At 42.1% G+C, this 19,081-nt stretch overlaps 3 protein-coding genes across 4 annotated transcripts in view; 1 reads left to right on the top strand and 2 right to left on the bottom strand.

Moving 5' to 3' along the window:
* The window catches only part of LOC146578470 (cell adhesion molecule CEACAM5-like), a 146,376-nt gene that overhangs the window by 81,871 nt on the left and 45,424 nt on the right, over positions 1-19,081 (bottom strand). The gene's annotated exons all lie outside the window — the stretch shown is intronic.
* On the top strand, positions 10,704-13,933 carry LOC146578473 (complement C1q-like protein 2). Its single transcript, XM_085268784.1, has 5 exons — positions 10,704-10,932; positions 11,172-11,264; positions 12,762-12,833; positions 13,172-13,303; positions 13,401-13,933. Exons 1-5 carry the CDS (start codon positions 10,728-10,730, stop codon positions 13,682-13,684), a joined length of 786 nt encoding a protein of 261 aa, XP_085124910.1. The 5' UTR covers positions 10,704-10,727; the 3' UTR covers positions 13,685-13,933.
* LOC146578472 (nuclear factor 7, ovary-like) lies at positions 10,892-18,706 on the bottom strand. Of its 2 annotated transcripts, XM_085268698.1 has the most exons (2): positions 17,324-18,694; positions 10,892-11,095 (listed from the first exon to the last, which is right to left on the bottom strand). In XM_085268698.1, the coding sequence occupies exons 1-2, from the start codon at positions 18,692-18,694 to the stop codon at positions 11,075-11,077; spliced, it is 1,392 nt and encodes a 463-aa protein (XP_085124824.1). In that variant the 3' UTR covers positions 10,892-11,074. The 2 variants fall into 2 exon arrangements, with proteins under 2 accessions (XP_085124824.1, XP_085124825.1); XM_085268699.1 differs by lacking the exon at positions 10,892-11,095 and having other exon boundaries at positions 17,176-18,706.

Here is a 19,081-nt window from a genome sequence, read left to right as displayed (position 1 = left end):
TTTTCTAAGGCTTAAGTAAATTCAGGAGTGATCCCCAACAATGTCAGAGTAAGAATCTGCTTAGATACGATATTACTAAGATTTTCAGGGCCGAGTACAATAACCTCAGTTTTATCTGAATTAAGAAGCAGAAAGTTAGCGGCCATCCAGGTCTTTATATCTTTAAGACATGTGTGTGTTATCTAGCTAACATGTAGTGAGTCGTTTAATCTTTAAATGACATTTGTAGAATTTGCCCACTTCCTCTCACCCACCAGTGAAAGGAGAGGAAAGGGAGAGAATCCTGTGCACACAGAAATGAAGAGCTGGCAGAATTCAATTCAATTCAATTTTATTTATATAGCGCCAAATCAAAACAAAAGTCGCCTCAAGGCGCTTCATAGATACAGAGAAAAACCCAACAATCATATGGCTCCCTATGAGCAAGCACTTTGGCGACAGTGGGAAGGAAAAACTCCCTTTTAACAGGAAGAAACCTCCAGCAGAACCAGGCTCAGGGCAGAAAGTGGACCCTCGAACAAATGCTCATCCTCTGAAAAGGTCTGCAAGTGTTTTCACTGTCAGTAGCAGTAATTTCCACTGAACCAAATAATCCTAAAAATGTTTTTAAACCTTAAACCTATGAAGGCTGCAGGCCACAACGTGCTGGTCAGGCAACAAAGTTGTTCTTCATATTACTAAAATGTTGGAGCTTGTGCCTCTTCAGATGTTTGCTCTTCTTACTTGCAAATAGCCGAGGGGAAATGCCCGAAACCTCAGTCCTGATTCCACAGCTTTATTACATCAGCCTGGTAGAAAATAATTTTTCACTATCAAATCAGGCCACCAGGGGGCGGAGCGGTCCCAGAAGTTCAGTCGTGAGTGATATCTAACCTCTCTTCTTCCTCGCAGCTCGTCTGATCGTGAGTCCCAACAGCTCTGATTTCTCTGAGGGAGATGTTGTGACTGTAATCTGTGAGGAGGACCAAAGCTTTTCTGATTGGACTGTGAGGAGAAACACAAGCAAACTGCAGAGGGCTGAGTGTGGAGATGGGCGGGGACAACAGCAACGTGATCAATCATGTTCAATCAGTACGCTGGTGCCTCACGACACCGGAGTTTACTGGTGTGAGTCCAGTAATGGTGCCATCAGTAACCTGGTTAATATCACAGTCACTGGTAAGCTGATCACTCTCACTTTACTTCTTATTGCATCCACAAATTGAGCTGAACATGCAGGTACATAGATTCTGTGCTGTTCTTCACTGATCACCTACCTGACTGACAGAGTAATGAAGGACTTCCCTCCCTCGGTGCTTCTTAATGTGTGAGGATATTCTCCATTACTGAGTTAAGACTTCCTTATTTAGATCTAAGCTCTGGATTATCTTGCACGTCTCGTGGCTCCCAAATGTCTCTTAAGTTATTATCCTCTGTAGCCTCATACTTTAGCTTTACTTGGCAAATGTGAATGCTTTGTGTGCTGACAAACCCTTTTGCATGTAGTGTTTTTATGAAAAGCCTTATAATTGCCTAATTTTGTGTTTTTGTTCTGTTACAAAAGCAGGCATTCTTACTGTTGTTTAATATTTTAATCAAACCTTTAAGTTTAATTCATCACAAAAAGCCCCACTGTAAACAAATCCACAGAACAGAACCAAACTCAGCAGCCAAACAGTTTGTCCTCAGTGCAGGTCGACATTCAGAAAAACCAGCTGCCTCAGCTTGGATGGGCTGATGTGGTTTCTCCTTAGTATCTGCCCAGTTTTTGAGAAGACCCTCCAAAGGAACAGATGTTGCCACAATGCACAGTCTCCCCTCCATCACCTTCAACAGGTAGGGAAAGACTGTGGCCTTGGCCTCCCACCAGCTCTGTGGGCCTTCTCCTTGTTGGATGAGGGGCTCCTCAAGATAACATTTCATCTCCATCATAACATCAGCTGTAGTATTTCTCTTTGCAGCATCTCCTGCAGCTCTTTCATCAAAGAGGCTCCACACAGCAGACGTCTGTGGCTCCTCCTTCACTTGGCCCTGTAATGGTGGAGCTGGGTGGGAGTGCACTTTGCTGCTGCAGTTATTCTCTGAAGTGCCTCATCAACAGCTCTGTTGTCACTGAATGCAAGCTTTTTAAATCTACCATCCAGTGATGCAGCTTCTGAGTGGACGGTGTTGAACTCCACACACAGAAATTTTTCACACTCACTGCTAATTTTGTTGTACAGTGAAGCCACTCTGCTCTGCTAGTCCCAATATCTTTCACCTGCAGCAGATGCTGCTTCGTTTGCAGCTGTCAGTCATATTTCTGTGTTTTTGTGTCGCACTCTCCTCCACACTGCTGTCTGTCATCTCACAGGTATGATGTGCGGAGCGATGCTGAACTTCCAATCCCAGCGTTTCATGTTGCAGGATCAATTCCCATATGAAAATATCAATATCTAATTTGATTACATTTGTTTTTCATCATAAATATGACAGACAAAAGTAAATTCGGCAATTAGCGGGATGGTCTGCAATACCCTGTTAACAGGAACTACACTCACCACCTCTCATTCATGTGCGTGTTACGGCTCTGCAAGAGTGTGAGCCAATGAGAAACCAGAGGCACAAAACTTTAGACCACAAAACACACAATCTGATGTTGGTTTGTAAAGATGTTGCTGATGAGACTTTGTAGAAAGCAGCTGGTCTGAGTGATGTGATCAGAGTGCAGCAGATAATGTCTGACAGCAGTTTGAAGAGCAAATGGATTCTGTTCTGTTCTTCATCATCACCTACCTGACACCTCACAGCTGTTTCTCACCTGCAGGTCACACAGGAGGATCTGTTGGACTGAAGGTCAGCCTGTCAGTTCCTGCTGTGCTTCTTGTTGCTGCTGTTTTCTTGATGTAGAGAAAACAAAAACAACAAAGAATCAGGATCCAGCCTCATGTTGAGCTGCAGCAAAATAAAATGTCTGAATCTTTTTAAATCAGCACTCTTAGTCTCCCGCTGGTGGTTTCAGCGCTGTCAGTGAACCTGGGGAACATGAGATGATGCTGGTAACAGAAATCAAAGGGAGTGAACAGCAGACAGGGATCAGCTGCAGGTTTAATACACGTCCTGAATTTGGTTTAGTTTGAAGTTTCTGTAAAATAAAACCAAACGTTGTGATTTGTCTCTTTATGAATAAAGTTGAATTGAATTTCTCTCTGAGCTCCTGCTTCTGTTGCCTGTCAGTGATTTTATCAGTTGGACATCAAGTAAAACTTTGGATAAAATGAAAACTGTTCACACAGTGTCTGTAAATCCACGGGTGAAAATAATACATGTAACATTCACACAAGTCCATGAGTGATTGAATGAAATGTGATCATGGAAAAATAAATTCAAAACTATTCAAGACTTTTACCATTAACTGTCATTCTATTATGAAGTAACAGGAAGGTAATAACACTATAATATAATAATAATAAAGAAAATTAAAAAATATGGTATAACAGAGCTCACTGCCTCACACTGTCGATAGCAGCATTTCTTTTTAACCTTATTTCATTTAAGGCTCAGACGATCATCTGTTTTCACTTAAAGTAGTCTAGCTCTGATATCACTTTAGCCTCTGGATGGAGGATTTGCTATGTTAACTTATAGATAATAAACTCAACGTATTACAGACCAAAACCAAACACGTCCGTAGTATAAGACTGGATTTAACTCCCTTCACACCTGTCTCGACACAACAGTCAGGTCAGTCCCTTCCCTTTTAAGAAATCCACCTTAAATGTATTTTAAATGTAAGTGATGCAAAATGAATTTAATATTTTATCTTCAGTTTGTCAGGTAGCATCAGGTCAGATGGATGATGTTGGGTGAGATGGAGCAGACAGAGATGTCATCACAGCTGAGAGGAAGCAAAAGCCTCAACATCCAGGCTTAAAAGTGATGTAGGGAGCTAAAGCTAAAGCTCTGCTTTCTTTGTGTGCCTGTGCTAACAGCAACTAATGAGAAATGTGATGACAATTGTCCAGCTTTGTCCTTTTATATTCTACCAAATGTGAAGTGAACCTGTGGTTATACAGTAACGATAAGAGCATCTTTATTAGTCCCACATGTGGGAAATTTGTTTTGTTACAGCAGGAAGTGGACAGTGCAGTTACATAGCAAACATGAGAGAACCCTGGAATAGAATAAGAAACTGTACACAACTGTACCCAATAGAATAGAATAGAATGATAGGATAAAAATAGAATACACATGCTACATACAACTGAGTACAAATACAACGTTGTCAGAAAAAGAGTGTTACACTTAGTCCTATTGCACATGTGTGTGTTTGATCAGCTGCAAAGTCTTTGTGGTGGAGTCTGACAGCAGAGGGGAGGAAATCTCTCCGTCCCACATCGTGGGTGCTGCAGCCACTGAAGGAGCTGCTCTGAAGCGCTATAAAGGTTTGTGATGATCAATACAGGTTTACAGCTCAGATCATACTGAGTTCATTATGACTGATATAAATATGTGATAGAATAATAATAAATCGAGTAAATTGTGATTGACAAACAGTTTTAAAGAGAAAGTTTGTTAGTTTAAATTGTGTGAAAGGTCAGAGATGGAGAGAACACCAGGCTGGGGCTGAATATCAGTGTATTACATGCAAATCTGATTGGATGACAGGACAGAGCATAAACTGAAGCTGGCATGGATGTTCTGGGTCTCCTGCCTCTGTGAGATCAGCAGGTCAAAGATTCAATAGCAAAACTTGGTTGTTCCAGCAGCGACGCCGAGGGCAGTGAGCTCTAAAAGCCTCCCAGATGAAAACGTGCCCGATCGAGAGGTGATCTGCTGCTGATGGGTGACGAACCTACTCAGGTCTCCAGCTCTTATCAGAGGAGGCAGTGAAGACACCTGAACTTCAAGGCAGTCGGGCTGGGCGAGTCTGTGATGACTTTTATCTAAGTACAATCTGAGTATTTTACCTGTAAGTAATCTTACAGTATTATGTTATATTGTGAGTCCTTCTTACAGATCTTCCTAGGTTGAAAATGAAACAGTACTAAATGTAACAAGTAGACAGCAGCACTAAAGTCATCAGTTTAATGGACACAGAGGAAGCTTTTCAAAGGCTTAAGAAGAATAACATGATGCTAGAACATCACATTTTATAATATGACAGTAAAAATAACTCACAGAGATCATCTTCTATGTTTTCCTCCATAAGGGCGGCGAGCCTGGGTCCAGCTATTTGAGTGGTGCCTTGTTTTGGTGAAGCTTTTGAATTGCTTGGCCTTTGAGGCCTGCATGGTGCTCAGGCTGACACTAAGCACAGAAAAGGCCCACAGTGGGTGCACACACAGGATACAGATCTGTCAGGTCATGATCAACAACCACTGACCAAAGCCCACTGATCTCTGACCTCCCAGCCCATTCTTCCTTCAGTGGGCTGCTTTCAGTCATTATGCAAATGTTCTGTTTATAAGATTGAGGAAACCTGCAGTCAGCTGAGACTGAAGAAGTCACCTGGATGAGTGACGAAACGTTTCTCCCACAAAACGCTGCGTCCAGATGAACAGAATCAACTTTTGGAGATTTACTTACCTGGATGATTGAGCATGCATCAAGACGTTTGGCAGCTGTAGGAGTCGTGGAAAATTCCCTCTGTGGCAGAAAATCCTCACAGATGCGGTCTTGATGTCACGGCGAGTGAGGTGAGCCGTGTGGAGGAAATGAAGGAGGATCCAAATTAGAGCTGGGCGATATGAGATTTTTTCATATCACGATATGTTTTTTTCATTTCAGGCGATAACGATATCTATCACGATATAAGCCAAATAACTATATTTGTAAGATTTAAATGTGCCGTTGCTCACAAGTAAAATGTGAAATAATCAGCAGCTTGTTTTTATTTAAATATTTATTTCCCATAATAAGTTCAACAGGGTAGATGTACTTCAGGAACATGAGACTTTTTCAGATAAATAAAGGCAAATATTGCAAACTACACAAAAGGCAGCCGCTAAAGCGTTTAAGTTTCAAAATAGAACAAATGAAACAGACTAAATTGTCAATTCCACTTAGAAACAAAATATTAATTCTAAAAATAAATCTTAGTTTGTTTTACAGAAGATCAGACAAAACTGACTAACTTTTGTCAATATCAAATAAACTGAGAACTAAAAGGAAATTCTCAATCTCTCCTTGTTGTATAGCTTAGCTTTTCAAACAGTTTTAACAGTTACTTTAGTCTGACAAAAGCCGAATGACGAATTAGCGCTTCCAGTCAGAGACTGAGGCTACGTCCACACGTACACGGGTGTTTTTGAAAACGGAGATTTTCCGTTTTCGTTTTAAAAAAAATAATCCCGTCCGCACATAAAGGCAGAAATGAAGGAAAACGCTGCTATGAACATGCCAAAGCAGCAGGTGGCGCTAGATTCCTAACCGTGCAGAAATGTTGGCCAATCAGATATCTAGAAGCCTCGGTGGGAAAAAGTAAACAAAGCTGCGGCATAGAAGCAGAACCGAGTCGTATGTGTGGACGGACAGTAACTGTGTGTATATGTAAGCATTTAAACACTGCAGAGAGTAGAATTAACAGTATTGTAGAAATTCATTTCACCGAAACAATAACGTGGCGCACAGTGTGACGCATGCACCAGTTTATTGTATTTCCAGACTTGCTTTCGGCACAATTTACAGTGCAGCTACTCTATTTTTTTGTCAGACTTGAAATAGCCGAAATACCTTCACACTACGGAACTTCTATGGCTCTTCCGTTCGATAATCTCTCCGGCATTGGAACCATCATCTGTTTTCTCTTCGGTCACACTCTGATGAATTTTCTAGTCGGCACACTCATTTCCTCCATTACGCGCTGGCTCCATTACCTGCTGGCTGCTTCCCAAACAAACACACGTGCAGCTTGGCACTTGTGCTGTACGTAACAAGTCACGTGACGTGACGCTGCGGCTGTTATTGGTTCGGCTCTGCGCTGAGTAAAAGTTATATCGCGATACATATCGTTATCGTTCTATCGCCCAGCTCTAATCCAAATGCAGGCAGTCGTGAGGGTGTGAAGGTGGTTTATTGAACACAAAAAGGAAATGGACAAACGGCAAACGGAGCAATGACTAAACTAAACTGGGAACAAACTAACTACAGAACACGAACCTGAACATGAATGAGAGCGGGCGGAAACAGATGATGGTTGACTGCAGGGAAACACACAGATGAAGCAGGGTGGAAACACAGACGGACCAGCAACAACAATGACGGAAGACATGACTTACACAGAGAACCACAGGGGAATTACACACAGGTGGTGGACACAGCTGGGAATAATCAACAAGACGAGACAAAGGTAAAACTGAACACACTCACATGAGACCCAGACCTTCACAATAAAACAGGAAATGAGAACACCACACCAAGACGCAGACCTGACACTGAGAGACAGACAGGAAATGACATATGAAACTAAACCCACATCGTAAACCCAGATAAACAGAAACATGGAACTCTAATAATAGAAATCATAATCATCACCATAACACGACAAGAGAACAAGAACACAATCCCTGATGCAAACTTAAATCAAAACACAATAAACTCAAAATACTGGGTCCAACGGACCCAGAACCGTGACACTTGATACCAATAGAGGGATAAAAACTGGAGGAAATCCTCAGAGGCCTTGAAAACTCCTAAATGGAAGTAGCTTCTTCTGCTGGGTCTATTCTGTTGGTCTGACACTGGCTTCCCTTCATTGGCTTCCTGTTAAATCCAGAATTGAATTCAAACTCCTCCTCCTCACATACAAGGTCTTAAATAATCAGGCCCCATCTGATCTTAATGACCTTGTAGTACCATATCACCCTATTAGAGCACTTCGCTCTCGCTCTGCAGGCCTACTTGTTGTTCCTAGAGTATTTAAAAGTAGAATGGGAGGCAGAGCCTTCAGTTTTCAGGCCCCTCTTCTGTGGAACCAGCTTCCAGTTTGGCCATCAGTGACACCAGCACACAAAAGCAACACAACAGCAGGTTCAGATACTCAGAGGAACAATTCATTTCAATGTCTGACCAGTTTGTAGTTTGTGTTTGAGTTCAGTTTAAAAACTTTAAAATACTGATCACAAGTTTCAAACAAACAACATATAAGAACATAAGATGGAAACAAACAGAGTGAAACAGAGTTTGTTTCCTTCCTGGTTTCCTGGTTTTTGTATGTTTGTCACACTTAAATGTTTCAGATCAAACACATTAAAATATTAAACAAAGAAAACACAAACTGAAGTTTGTAAATGAAGATGTTTGTTATTAAGGGAACAAATCCAAAGCTACATCATCCTGATCTGAAACATTTAATAAGTGTGACAAACATACAAAGAACAGGAAATCAGTTTGAGCAGCTGTAATCAAACTGTCAACCTTCACACTTTTTACTAAAACCTTTAATTCTCCACTAACATCACTTTGTATCCACGGTCACTCTAATGGACCCTAGAAAATAAGATAAAACACATTCAAAGACTATTTTGTGTTGAGAAGAAGTTTCTGGCTCTTATTCTATTTTCTAAAGGAGGCAAACAGCAAACAGGACTCTCCAGCTGCCCCGGAGCAGATTGTAATCATTGCTCTAGACGAGCTTCATCGTGTTGCAGACACACCTTCATGCTCAGGGCAGCCGTTACCTGTGTGCTCTAAGAGAAGCAGGAAGATTTAGGGTCAGATTTACTAACATGTGGAGCAGCAGCAGCCGCATCACAAAGTTTAGTATGTTATGTATTTGTAATTTTGAGTTTTACATCTCTTGGAGAGAGATATCTTTTGCATACTTATAAATGCACCATGTGGTAAGCTGTATACTGTGTCTACTGCTGTATTGACAATAAAGCTCTTGAATGTGTATCTGTAAGAGTGTCACTGTCAGGAGACGTGTCTGTCATAGTTGCTGCTGGGAGGTTATTACTGGGAGGGAGATGTTATCAGAGTCATCAGAGCTTCATCGGCTCAGAGTCGTTATCGCAGCACCAAAACTTTGTCAGTGAACTGGAATGAGCTGGATCTGAAACAAAGGCAGCTGTTACTGTGTTAGATTCACGTCTGCATGTTGAAACATCTTATTAAAAGTAAAGATGTGCACATACAGTGGGGCAAAAAAGTATTTAGTCAGCCACTGATAGTGCAAGTTCCCCCACTTAAAATGATGACAGAGGTCAGTAATTTGCACCAGAGGTACACTTCAACTGTGAGAGACAGAATGTGAAAAATAAATCCATGAATTCACATGGTAGGATTTGTAAAGAATTTATTCGTAAATCAGGGTGGAAAATAAGTATTTGGTCACCTCAAACAAGGAAAATCTCTGGCTCTCACAGACCTGTAACGTCTTCTGTAAGAAGCTTTTCTGTCCCCCACTCGTTACCTGTATGAATGGCACCTGTTTGAACTCATCATCTGTATAAAAGACACCTGTCCACAGCCTCAAACAGTCAGACTCCAAACTCCGCCATGGCCAAGACCAAAGAGCTTTCGAAGGACACCAGGAAAAGTATTGTAGACCTGCACCAGACTGGGAAGAGTGAAAAAATAAAAAAAAATACCATAAACCTGACGCTCTGGCCACCTCTATCGCGTTCGGTGTGAACACAGGCCGTCACAGAGCAGCTGTATTTGTACTGACATTAGATTATACACAGGTGCACTCTATTTAGTCATTAGCACTCATCAGGCAACGTCTATGGGCAACTGACTGCACTCAGACCAAAGGGGGCTGAATAATTACGTACACCCCACTTTGCAGTTATTTGTAAAAAATGTTTGGAATCATGTATGATTTCCGTTCCACTTCTCACGTGTGCACCACTTTGTGTTGGTCTTTCACGTGGAATTCCAATAAAATTGATCCATGTTTGTGGCTGTAATGTGACAAAATGTGGAAAAATTCAAGGGGGCCGAATACTTTTGCTGTATTTAGCAACCAAGACTCTTCAGCATGCTCTTGTATTGCTTATAAGACTGTTCACTGCATCTGGAGGAGTGCTTGGAGTGGAAGGGTCAGAGATTAATTCATTCTCTGAAAAGCATTGAACACTAGCTTTCTCACCTAAGTGGTCAGAGAAGAAAGAAACAAAAAAGGACAGCTGTGGTTTTATTGAACTGGAGTGGGAAGGGTGGTCAACCAAGTGTCATGTTACACATGAAGAGTAGAAGTTCATCTTCAAGTTATACCATGTCAGTGACCTTCATGGTTCCTACATTCACATTGGATTTTCTAAAACAACACGTGCTGATTAATTTTATGAACGGCTGATAATCATTGACATTCACTTGTTTATCTCTTTGTAGTCTTGTACCTTGTAAAAGTTGTAAAGATTACTTTATGCATTTTGTCGCTTAGAGTATTTTTGCTCTGAGTTATTAGAGGAATTCCATAATCAAAGGCAATTACTTCCTCAGTGCCAAAAACTTCCAGATATGTTCTTTCACAGCTGCTTAAACATCTGTATCTGAGCACACATTTTGATATTTGTCCTCTAAGCTCTGGTCAGTTGGTGGAAACACACATGCTCATGTTTTACTATCAGTTGACAATCATTGATACTCACTTGTTCTTCTCCTTGTACTGCATCTGAAGTCATAAAGATTACATTAGTCACTGATTCACTAGAATAAGGTTGAATCTAATGCTACAGTGACCTCCCCTTTGTACTGTGTAATATAAAAGTCAGTCAGGTTTGCAGATGACACACAGATACTGTTGAGTTTTCACTGACAGAATGGAGATCACGCTGTTTTTCTCGCTGTTGCTTCTGGTCTGCTCTGTTTCCACAAATCAGACAGAGGCAGATAATGAAATTCTTGACCAGCAGATTTCAAACCAACAACCCTGTCCACAGGAAATCCATGCTGTGCTCAGAGAGCTGACTGCCTCAGTGGCTGAACAGAAAGTGGAAATCAGGACCTTAAAACAAGAGAATAAAGGTAGAGTATGATGTCAGGTAGTGAGAAAAATGACAGCATGAGGAAACCTTCATATGAGCCCCTGTTACAGAGATATCAATGTCACTTCATGAATCTATCACTAACGTTTCTCATTAATTTTTTTATTTTTATTATTTATTCATTATTTATTCAATAATCTAACCTACTAAAAATGAAAAGATTCAAATGATGCAGATAAATAAAATTCATATTGACTTATTTATGTTCTTTTCTGTCAGACCATGTCGCAAAACTGAAAGACCTGGAAATGCAGAACGTTGAACTTCAGAGACAGAGGTCTGAAATTGACAAGCTTAAACAGCAACAACAAGGTACTGTATGTACACATGTTTCATTGTATAACAGAATATTAGTGATTCATTATTATTTGTTAGAGTTCATTTATTCCAATGTGTGAGATTAATAATTATAGGTTAAAGTATATGAAATCATCAAAATTTGTGCTTTTTATGGGTTCAGTGGGGAAAATGTAATATGTACTAATATGTGCAAAGTATAATTTATCTAAGGGTAGTTTCAACCCAACCATACATCTTCCACTTATCCAAGGCTGGGTCGCAGGGGCGGCAGCTTAAGCACAGAAGCCTAGACATTCCCCTCCCCGGCCCCCACCTGCAGCTCATCCGGGGGAACACCAAGGCATTCCCAGGCTTGAGAAAGCTCTTTTCCACTGTTTTTATCCAGAATCTGATTCTTTTGGTTATTACCCAAAGCTCGTGACCGTAGGCGAAGGTGGGGACAAACTGATAGGACAGCCCGTTCTCACTCCCGAGGCGTAACATGTCGACGTTTTGTCACGTCCCGCGGCGTTCCTGAGGAACGCGAAAGGAGACCTTCGGCGTTCTTATGGTGCGCGGCGGGTTATGGCTGGAATCCAGTGCAATGACGCTCCCGCGGTAACAGACGTTCCAGCCCTGTATTCCAGCCGTAAACCTGACCTTATCCCTAGCCCTGACCATAACCTTATTCCTGACCTCATCCAGGACTATAATGATGTTAAATAACGTGTTTCTAAGCGATTTGAAGAAAAAGAGTGAAAACGTGTAGATGGAGTCCAGACGGTTCTCATATTTCCTCTTTTTTCCGAGGTCGTCATTTAGGAACGTTGTGGGTAGCCGAAAACGTAATATGTTGACGATTTGTCACCTAGCGTAAAATGTTACGCTTTGGGAGTGAGAACGGGTTGCAACGTGTTGGATAGGAAAGAGCTTTACTTTTTCACTCAGCTGTCTCTTCACCATGATGGACCGATACAGAGTCCACATCACTGCAGCCACAGCACCAATCTGTCTGTTGATCTCCCACTCTCCTCACTCTTAAACAAGATCCTGAGATAGTTAAACTCCTCCACTTTGTGCAGGAACATGTCCCTGACACGGAGTGGGCGCTCTACCCTTTTCCACTGAGGACCATGGCTGCATACTGCTCCAGTGGGAGCTGGATGCCAGGACCTGTTGAAGGTCAACATTTTAGACACATGTCAACCAAGACAGCTCAACAACATTCAGACCCTTCAAGAACTCAGGACGAACCTCATGCACCCCAGGGGCCTTGCCACCAAGGAGCTGTGTAACTGCCTCAGTGACCCCGCCCCCGGTGATAGACGAGCCATCCTCCTTGTCCACAGACTCATCTCCCTCAATCCCACATGTCAGTGGGATTGAGGAGGTCCTCGAACTATTTCTTCCACCACCCGACGATATCCTCAGTAGCACTCTGTAGTTAGAACAATAATTAAAACTCCTAACACACACACAGGGTATTTATACATTTTTAGAGAATGTTATTTTTTAAACTTTCTTTTTCAGACAATGCAGCAAAGTTGGAGGAAGTGGATAAGCAGAGGACTGCAATTGAAAATCTTAATCAACAGCTACGAGGTAATGTGATGAAGTCAGCATGGCTCTGATTATTTTCATCTTAAAATATCTGTGTATTTTTTGTGTATTAAGGCTGCAATCCAGTTACCAAGAAGACTGCTACACACTGTGTGGCAAAACATATCTACAACCTTTTCTTTAAATGTATTTATCTCAGCACTCCTCCTCCAAATTGTCTGTGGACAGCTACCACACTGCAGCTGTTCTTAGTTGGTTTTGGCTTCTGTAAGAATGAAATCTATCAAATGCTTTCACTAAAACTTTTTCATTTCGTCTTTTGGGGAGGGGGGGACACCGCAGCAAAAATGTTAAATTTATGACATTTCTCTCTTTCTTAGTCAAACAGGTGGCTTTTTCAGCTTCTTTACTGGCTGAAGGTGGTGGAATTACTGGCCCATTTAACACACACACTACGCTTGTCTTTAAACATCTTGTCACAAACATTGGAAATGCCTACAACCCACACACAGGTAATAAGACTGAATGTCACTTCTCAGCTATGTTGATGTCAGACTGATGTTCACGATGTTCGAACATCTGATTTTCCACTTAACAAATGTCCCACAGGTATTTTCACTGCACCAGTGAGAGGAGCCTACCACTTTGAGTGGTACGTATGTGGACCTGGAGATCCTGTTTATGGTGTAGCTGTTGTGTTGTTTAAGAATGGAGAACGCATTTTTTCAGCGTGGGAGCGTCAGGCCTCACATTTCGGAACAGCTTCTAATGGAGCCTCACTGCGTCTAGAGACTGGAGATCAGGTGTTTTTATGTCTCTGGGTTAGTTTTAAAATATATGACCATCATTTTCACCATTCCACCTTCAGTGGTCATCTTCTTTTCACCATGTAAAAAGGGAAACGCTTCCTTAAGTTGTCTTCTATTATCCACCAGCTTCTGATGTTTTAAAATGTGCATTAATTCAATAGGTGGCAATCTAGTTATCTTAAATATCTAAAACCTCATAAATCATTTCTACTTCTAAAAGCAGTTAATAATATTTTTATGTAACGATTTGCAAATCTGTTAGTAAAATAATGATAAATTTGATTTTAAAAAATCAAAGTGACTGATTATTTATTTGTTGTGTGTGTGTTGGAGAGCTGTATTAAAGACTAACACATAACATGTGTAGTTATTATTTTATTGTATTTGCATCAATTGTCAACATCAGGATATTAAAACCTATGAAAGTTGGTTACACACATGTTCCATATCTTAACTGTGTGTAGCAACAACAGATAACACACATGTGTGGGCCTCATCTGAGCTCTGACACATGTAGCTCAGTGACAGCACTGTCTCTCTCTGCCTCTCTGTCTACATGGCTGTGAACAAAAATATAAACACTGAGGCTTCAAAATGCAGCATCTACAACACTGTCACTCTGCCTCCACCAGAATATTTTAATGTAAGAAAACTCCAGACAGCTCTGGAGAAAGTTTCAGAGTAAAAGCCCTGGAGTGTTTTACATGTTATTCTGTTGGATTCAATCTGACGGAGCTGATTCATAAACACTTCACTGCCAGGTATCAGGTGACCTGCAGAGACTGATCCTACAAACACTCAGAAACAGAGTAAACCAAACTGCACCACAGTGATCAGACGAAACCTTCCTGACATGAACACAGCTCCTCAGTAAAAACTGTGAACCAGCAGAGAGACTACACCCAGCACCATACACCACCTCTCTGACACAGTACACCCTCGGGCAGGTGGTGTCCCCATAAACAGTGTGAGAAGCTCTGATTATTTACTATGTTCAAACAAACTGAGTGTCCACAAACGTCTGAGCTCACAGTGAGAGCTGCTGGCACAGTTTGGAGGTGTTCTGCCCCCTGCTGGACACACAGAGCTACAACATGAGGATCAGAGGAGGCTGGTGCTGCTTCACCTTTAGACACAAGAAGGAGGTCAAAAAATGTAGAAACAGAGATTGTTTTTAAACCTGTAAAGGGGGAAATCCTGACGAACCAATCCACAGCCAGAAAAGAAGTCTAACTCTGTGCTGCTCCAATCAGGAATCAGCTCTGTTACTGTGTGAGTGTGTAAAGTCACAGAGTGGCTGGTTTCAAATGTATCTATAAAGTTTATTCACATTTTATTTAGGCTTCAAAAAACAGTCCAAGTTTATTTCTTTGGACTTTGTTCACTTAGCGCCACCTGGAGGACAGTCAGCTCCCTGCAGCAGCTCTGGAGGACTGTTAACTGATGAAGAGCTCGGACTGCACAGCCTGCTTCATCACCGACTTCTTTAAATAAACATGACCACGATCAGTCGCAGCACCTCAGACAAACATTTGTTACACAGCAGCCGCCTTCACACCGACTGAGCTCCATCACAGCTTCAGAGCTCAGCTTACTAAAGTCAAAGTTTATTTCCTCTCAGGTTTCTTACTTTCAGTAAAGTTTCACTGTTAGAGCCCTGACCAGCATCCTGCAGCATCTGGAGCAGCTGTGTGGTGCTGTCATGGCAATAAGGATCCAAATCTGTGGGATGTTTCCAGCAGGGGTTATAACCTGCAGCCAGCAAGGTGTGCCTAATAAAGTGGCCGTGTTTATGTCACAGTGCAGCAGCATCAGAAAACGGTGGTTTACATCTCTGTTACAGGAAACCTGAAGAGTTAAAACACCAGAGAAGAAAATCTAAACGTTACACAAAGAACACGAAAGAAGTAAACTTCATAAAAACTTCACAAATGATGCTTTAAATGAAAAATAAATCCCTGTAAATAATTCAACAGGTCACATGTTAGAACCACCTTAACTAAACTCTGTAGCCGCTCACTGTGGTTTGTCCCAGCAGCTCTTAGGAAACAAACTGCTAACTTCAGTGTCAGCACACACTGTTAGTAAACTATGCAACACTGAATTCAGGTTTCAGTTGTGTTAAGTTGTGAAGTTGTGATGAAAGTCTTCTTACTGACACAGGTAGGATGGTCAGGCGTCCTCTGTTCCTTCACCGTTCATGAACTGTCACTTATAAAATGCTGCCAAACATCAACTACACTCAATAACTAAACGTGTGCAGGTTAAAGTGATGGACGCCCAGATCTGCACTCCAAATACAAACAGACTAAAGGTGTTTCCTCCAGAAACAAAGACAATATTTACAAAGGTCTCACAGGTAAATTGTGAGCGATCACAGCAGCATCTCATCCTGACTAACAGCTTTTAGATGCAGGGAGAGCGTCGTGGTTCAGAGGTGGTTCAGCAGATGATGAAGGCCTTTCTGTTGCATTGTGTAGTGCTGTGGAGGCCATGATGGTCGACTGGGTCTGCTTCTACTGAACTCACAAACACTTCTGAGGTATTTACACCTGAAGCCTCATTGAATGTGAGTCAGAAACAAACGGCTCAGCTGTGATTAATGGATGTTTCCCTGCATTTCTATTTTCACACACTTTATTTCTTACAGCAGGGAAACTGAACAGAATGTATGTAAGAGGTCAGAGTGAGGATGACGTCACTTAATACAGGAAATACATGTTTGTCTGTTTTGATGATGAAGGACTTCTTCAGCTCTGTAAACAGCTACACTTGAGAGGACAGAGGTGATTTCATGGATCAATAACAATGTGTTTATCAGCTTTCATCATCGCAGTGCAGACATGACGTCAGATCTATCAGAGTGAAGGCCGTCTCTCTGATGACGTCACAGAGCAGAGTCCTTCTGTCCAATAAAGGATCTCAGATCAGCTGCTGCCATCTTGTGGCCACAGTTGGTTACTGTCTCTGAAAGTTGTCTCATGTTTCCTGTTGTCCTGCTAACAAAGGCTGGAGCTCATCATGCTGAGAGGGCAGCAGCATTTTGTGGCTCTTCACACATGTTCATTATATTCTGATGATCCTGGATGGAGACAAACTACAGATAAGTGTGTTCAGCCCAACTAGTTTATCTCATTACAGCAGTTTGATGTTTCCCTTTGAATCCCCCTGAAGATCCTGACAGTGAAGCACGTACATAATACTCCAGCCTTTCAACTCTGAGCTTATTTAGTTCTATTAATACACTGAAATCTCATTTGTGTCATGAAGAAAGTCTTTAATCAAACAGAATTCAAAGATCAGAAACATTTCATATATGGAGTTAAACATGAATCATTGTTTCAACAACATATTTATTGTTGTCATAAACAGACAAGAAGACAACAACAAACTGCTCCTCCCATTCAACACATGTCAGTCCATATCCCAGCAAACTAAATCATCTCCATTTACACATCAAATAGAAACATGAATCACTTGTAATGATTAGAAACTTGATAGAATTTCAAATCTAGTTTGGGGAGTCATTCAGTGAGAAACAGTGAAATGATTTTCCATGTGAAAAGGTGGACAGCAGAAACAGAAAGAAAGAGTGAAACTAAAAGAGAAACAAAGAGCTTTGGAACAACGAGGCAGCAGGAGGACAGCTGCAGTTTAACAGCTTCAACTCACTGACAGGAAACAACATTAGAAACATCATCATCCTCAACTCATCTGCTGCACTGACACTGACACCTTCAACGGACACACCTTCAGTTTATCAGTCCATATGTATGGAAACATCCTGTGAGTGAAAGTGTGTGTGAAGGTGTGTATGTGTGTGTTAGTATCAGGATCAGAGAACGACAGCTTTCCTCTGTTCCAGTCCAGATTCACTCTGATCCTCTGGAGCTTCTTCTCTACTGAGAGAACAGTGGATGGAGCTGATGGTGAGAGTGCTGAGTATTTACCTTGATAGAACCCTATTCTCCATAATCCAGACAGTATGCGTCCCTTCCTCTGCACAGACTCTGCTAACACACCCAGTGCCCACCATGTACTGTCTCCAACTTCAACATCCCAGCTGTGAGTCCCTGAGTTAAAGCCCTCAGAGCCCAGGACAGAGTAGTAATTATCAAACCTCTCTGGATTATCAGGAAGCTGCTGCCTCTCTCCTCCTCGTCTCACACTGGTCAGATCTTCAGACAGGATGAGGTTTGGATGAGCAGTGTTTGGGTCCAGAATGAGAGGAGTGTAGGAGACCATGTCCTTCATGTTGTTCCAGATGTTGAAGGTCAGGTTGCCCAGGTGTTTGGCCTGGTCTATCAGAGCTCCTGAGGGCAGCTGTGGATCATCCAGCAGGGGGCAGCGCTGGACTCTTTCCACTGCAGCCTTGTAGTTGTGCAGGAATGAGACGTCTTCAGCTCTCAGCTCCTCCTCTGTGGCTCTGACTGTGTCTGAAAGAGCTGCTATCTCTCTGCTCAGAGCCTCCATCTTCTCCTTCATCATCCCACTCTTCTGCTCCTCTTCCTCCCTCAGTGCAGCCAGCCTGGCCTCCTCTTCCTCTGCTAGAAACTGGTGAAGCTTCTTAAACTGCTCCTTAATCTGCCTCTCTGTGTGTCGGGCCTGGACCTTAATGTGTTCTGCTGTTTGATCAAACTTCACTTGAACTTCTTCACAAACCTTTAACTTCTTCTTTAAGGGCTCCAGAGTTTCCTGAAGTTCCTTCTTGTGTTGTTGTGCAGCTTCATCGATGGGTCTGAATCTGTGATTGGTGTGTTTTTCTGAGTCTCTGCAGATGTGACACACTGGCTGCTGATGGTCCAGACAGAAGAGTTTGAGTTTCTCAGAGTGCAGACTGCAGAGAGCCTCTGAAGCTCTCTGATCTCTCTCCTGTAAGAACGACTCACACAGGTTCTTTAAAGCCAGACATAAAGGTGGTTCTTCCCTTGAAGATCTTCTCTTACAAACTGGACACTCGTGTGTTGGTCTCTCTCTCCACCATCTCTTCAGACAGTCTTTACAGAAGCTGTGGCTACATGACAGAATAACAGGATCTCTGAAGACCTCCTGACAGACCGGACAGCAGAGATCCTCCTCTGATCTGGAAGCCATTGAGTCTGTGAGTGAAGCTGAAAACAGCAGACAGGAAGTACAGTCAGTCCTGGCTCCCCTCCCTCCTCTACCACCTTCACTGAAACTTCCTTTGAGTCGTGTTTTTGCTCAAACTCACATTCAGTGTGTGGAGCGTCAGCAGCTTGAAGCAGCAGTGTTGGAGTTTTCCACTTTTCTCTCCTGTAGCTGGACTCACTCAGAGGAAGCTGCTAGTTTGGTCTGAGCTCAGTCTGATCGTCTGTGCGTCTCTCTTTACTGAGGACGAAGAACTTCCTGTTTCCTGGTTTGTCACATTTGAGTGACGTGAGGGGAGGAGAAAATGTTGCTGTTTGACTTTTAACTAAGGTGTGTTTCACTCCTGCCTGCAGCTCAAAAGCTGTAAAACAG

The sequence above is a fragment of the Mchenga conophoros genome, linkage group LG3 (assembly GCF_057382185.1).
Source record: "Mchenga conophoros isolate Kocher_MC1m ecotype Shallow Benthic linkage group LG3, M_conophoros_male_GT1.1, whole genome shotgun sequence".
NCBI classification, from domain to species: domain Eukaryota; kingdom Metazoa; phylum Chordata; class Actinopteri; order Cichliformes; family Cichlidae; genus Mchenga; species Mchenga conophoros.
Note: the sequence above shows the minus strand (reverse complement) of the source record. Positions and strands in the feature narration are given on the sequence as shown.

Coding starts and splice junctions, on each gene's coding strand:
- LOC146578472 (XM_085268698.1), bottom strand. CDS start 18,694: ATGGCTTCCAGATCAGAGGAGGATCTCTGCTGTCCGGTCTGTCAGGAG. Junction 11,096..17,323: donor CGTTGAAGGTGTCAGTGTCA/GTGCAGCAGATG, acceptor CATTTTTAGTAG/GTTAGATTATTGAATAAATA.
- LOC146578473 (XM_085268784.1), top strand. CDS start 10,728: ATGGAGATCACGCTGTTTTTCTCGCTGTTGCTTCTGGTCTGCTCTGTT. Junction 10,933..11,171: donor CTTAAAACAAGAGAATAAAG/GTAGAGTATGAT, acceptor CTTTTCTGTCAG/ACCATGTCGCAAAACTGAAA. Junction 13,304..13,400: donor TGCCTACAACCCACACACAG/GTAATAAGACTG, acceptor AATGTCCCACAG/GTATTTTCACTGCACCAGTG.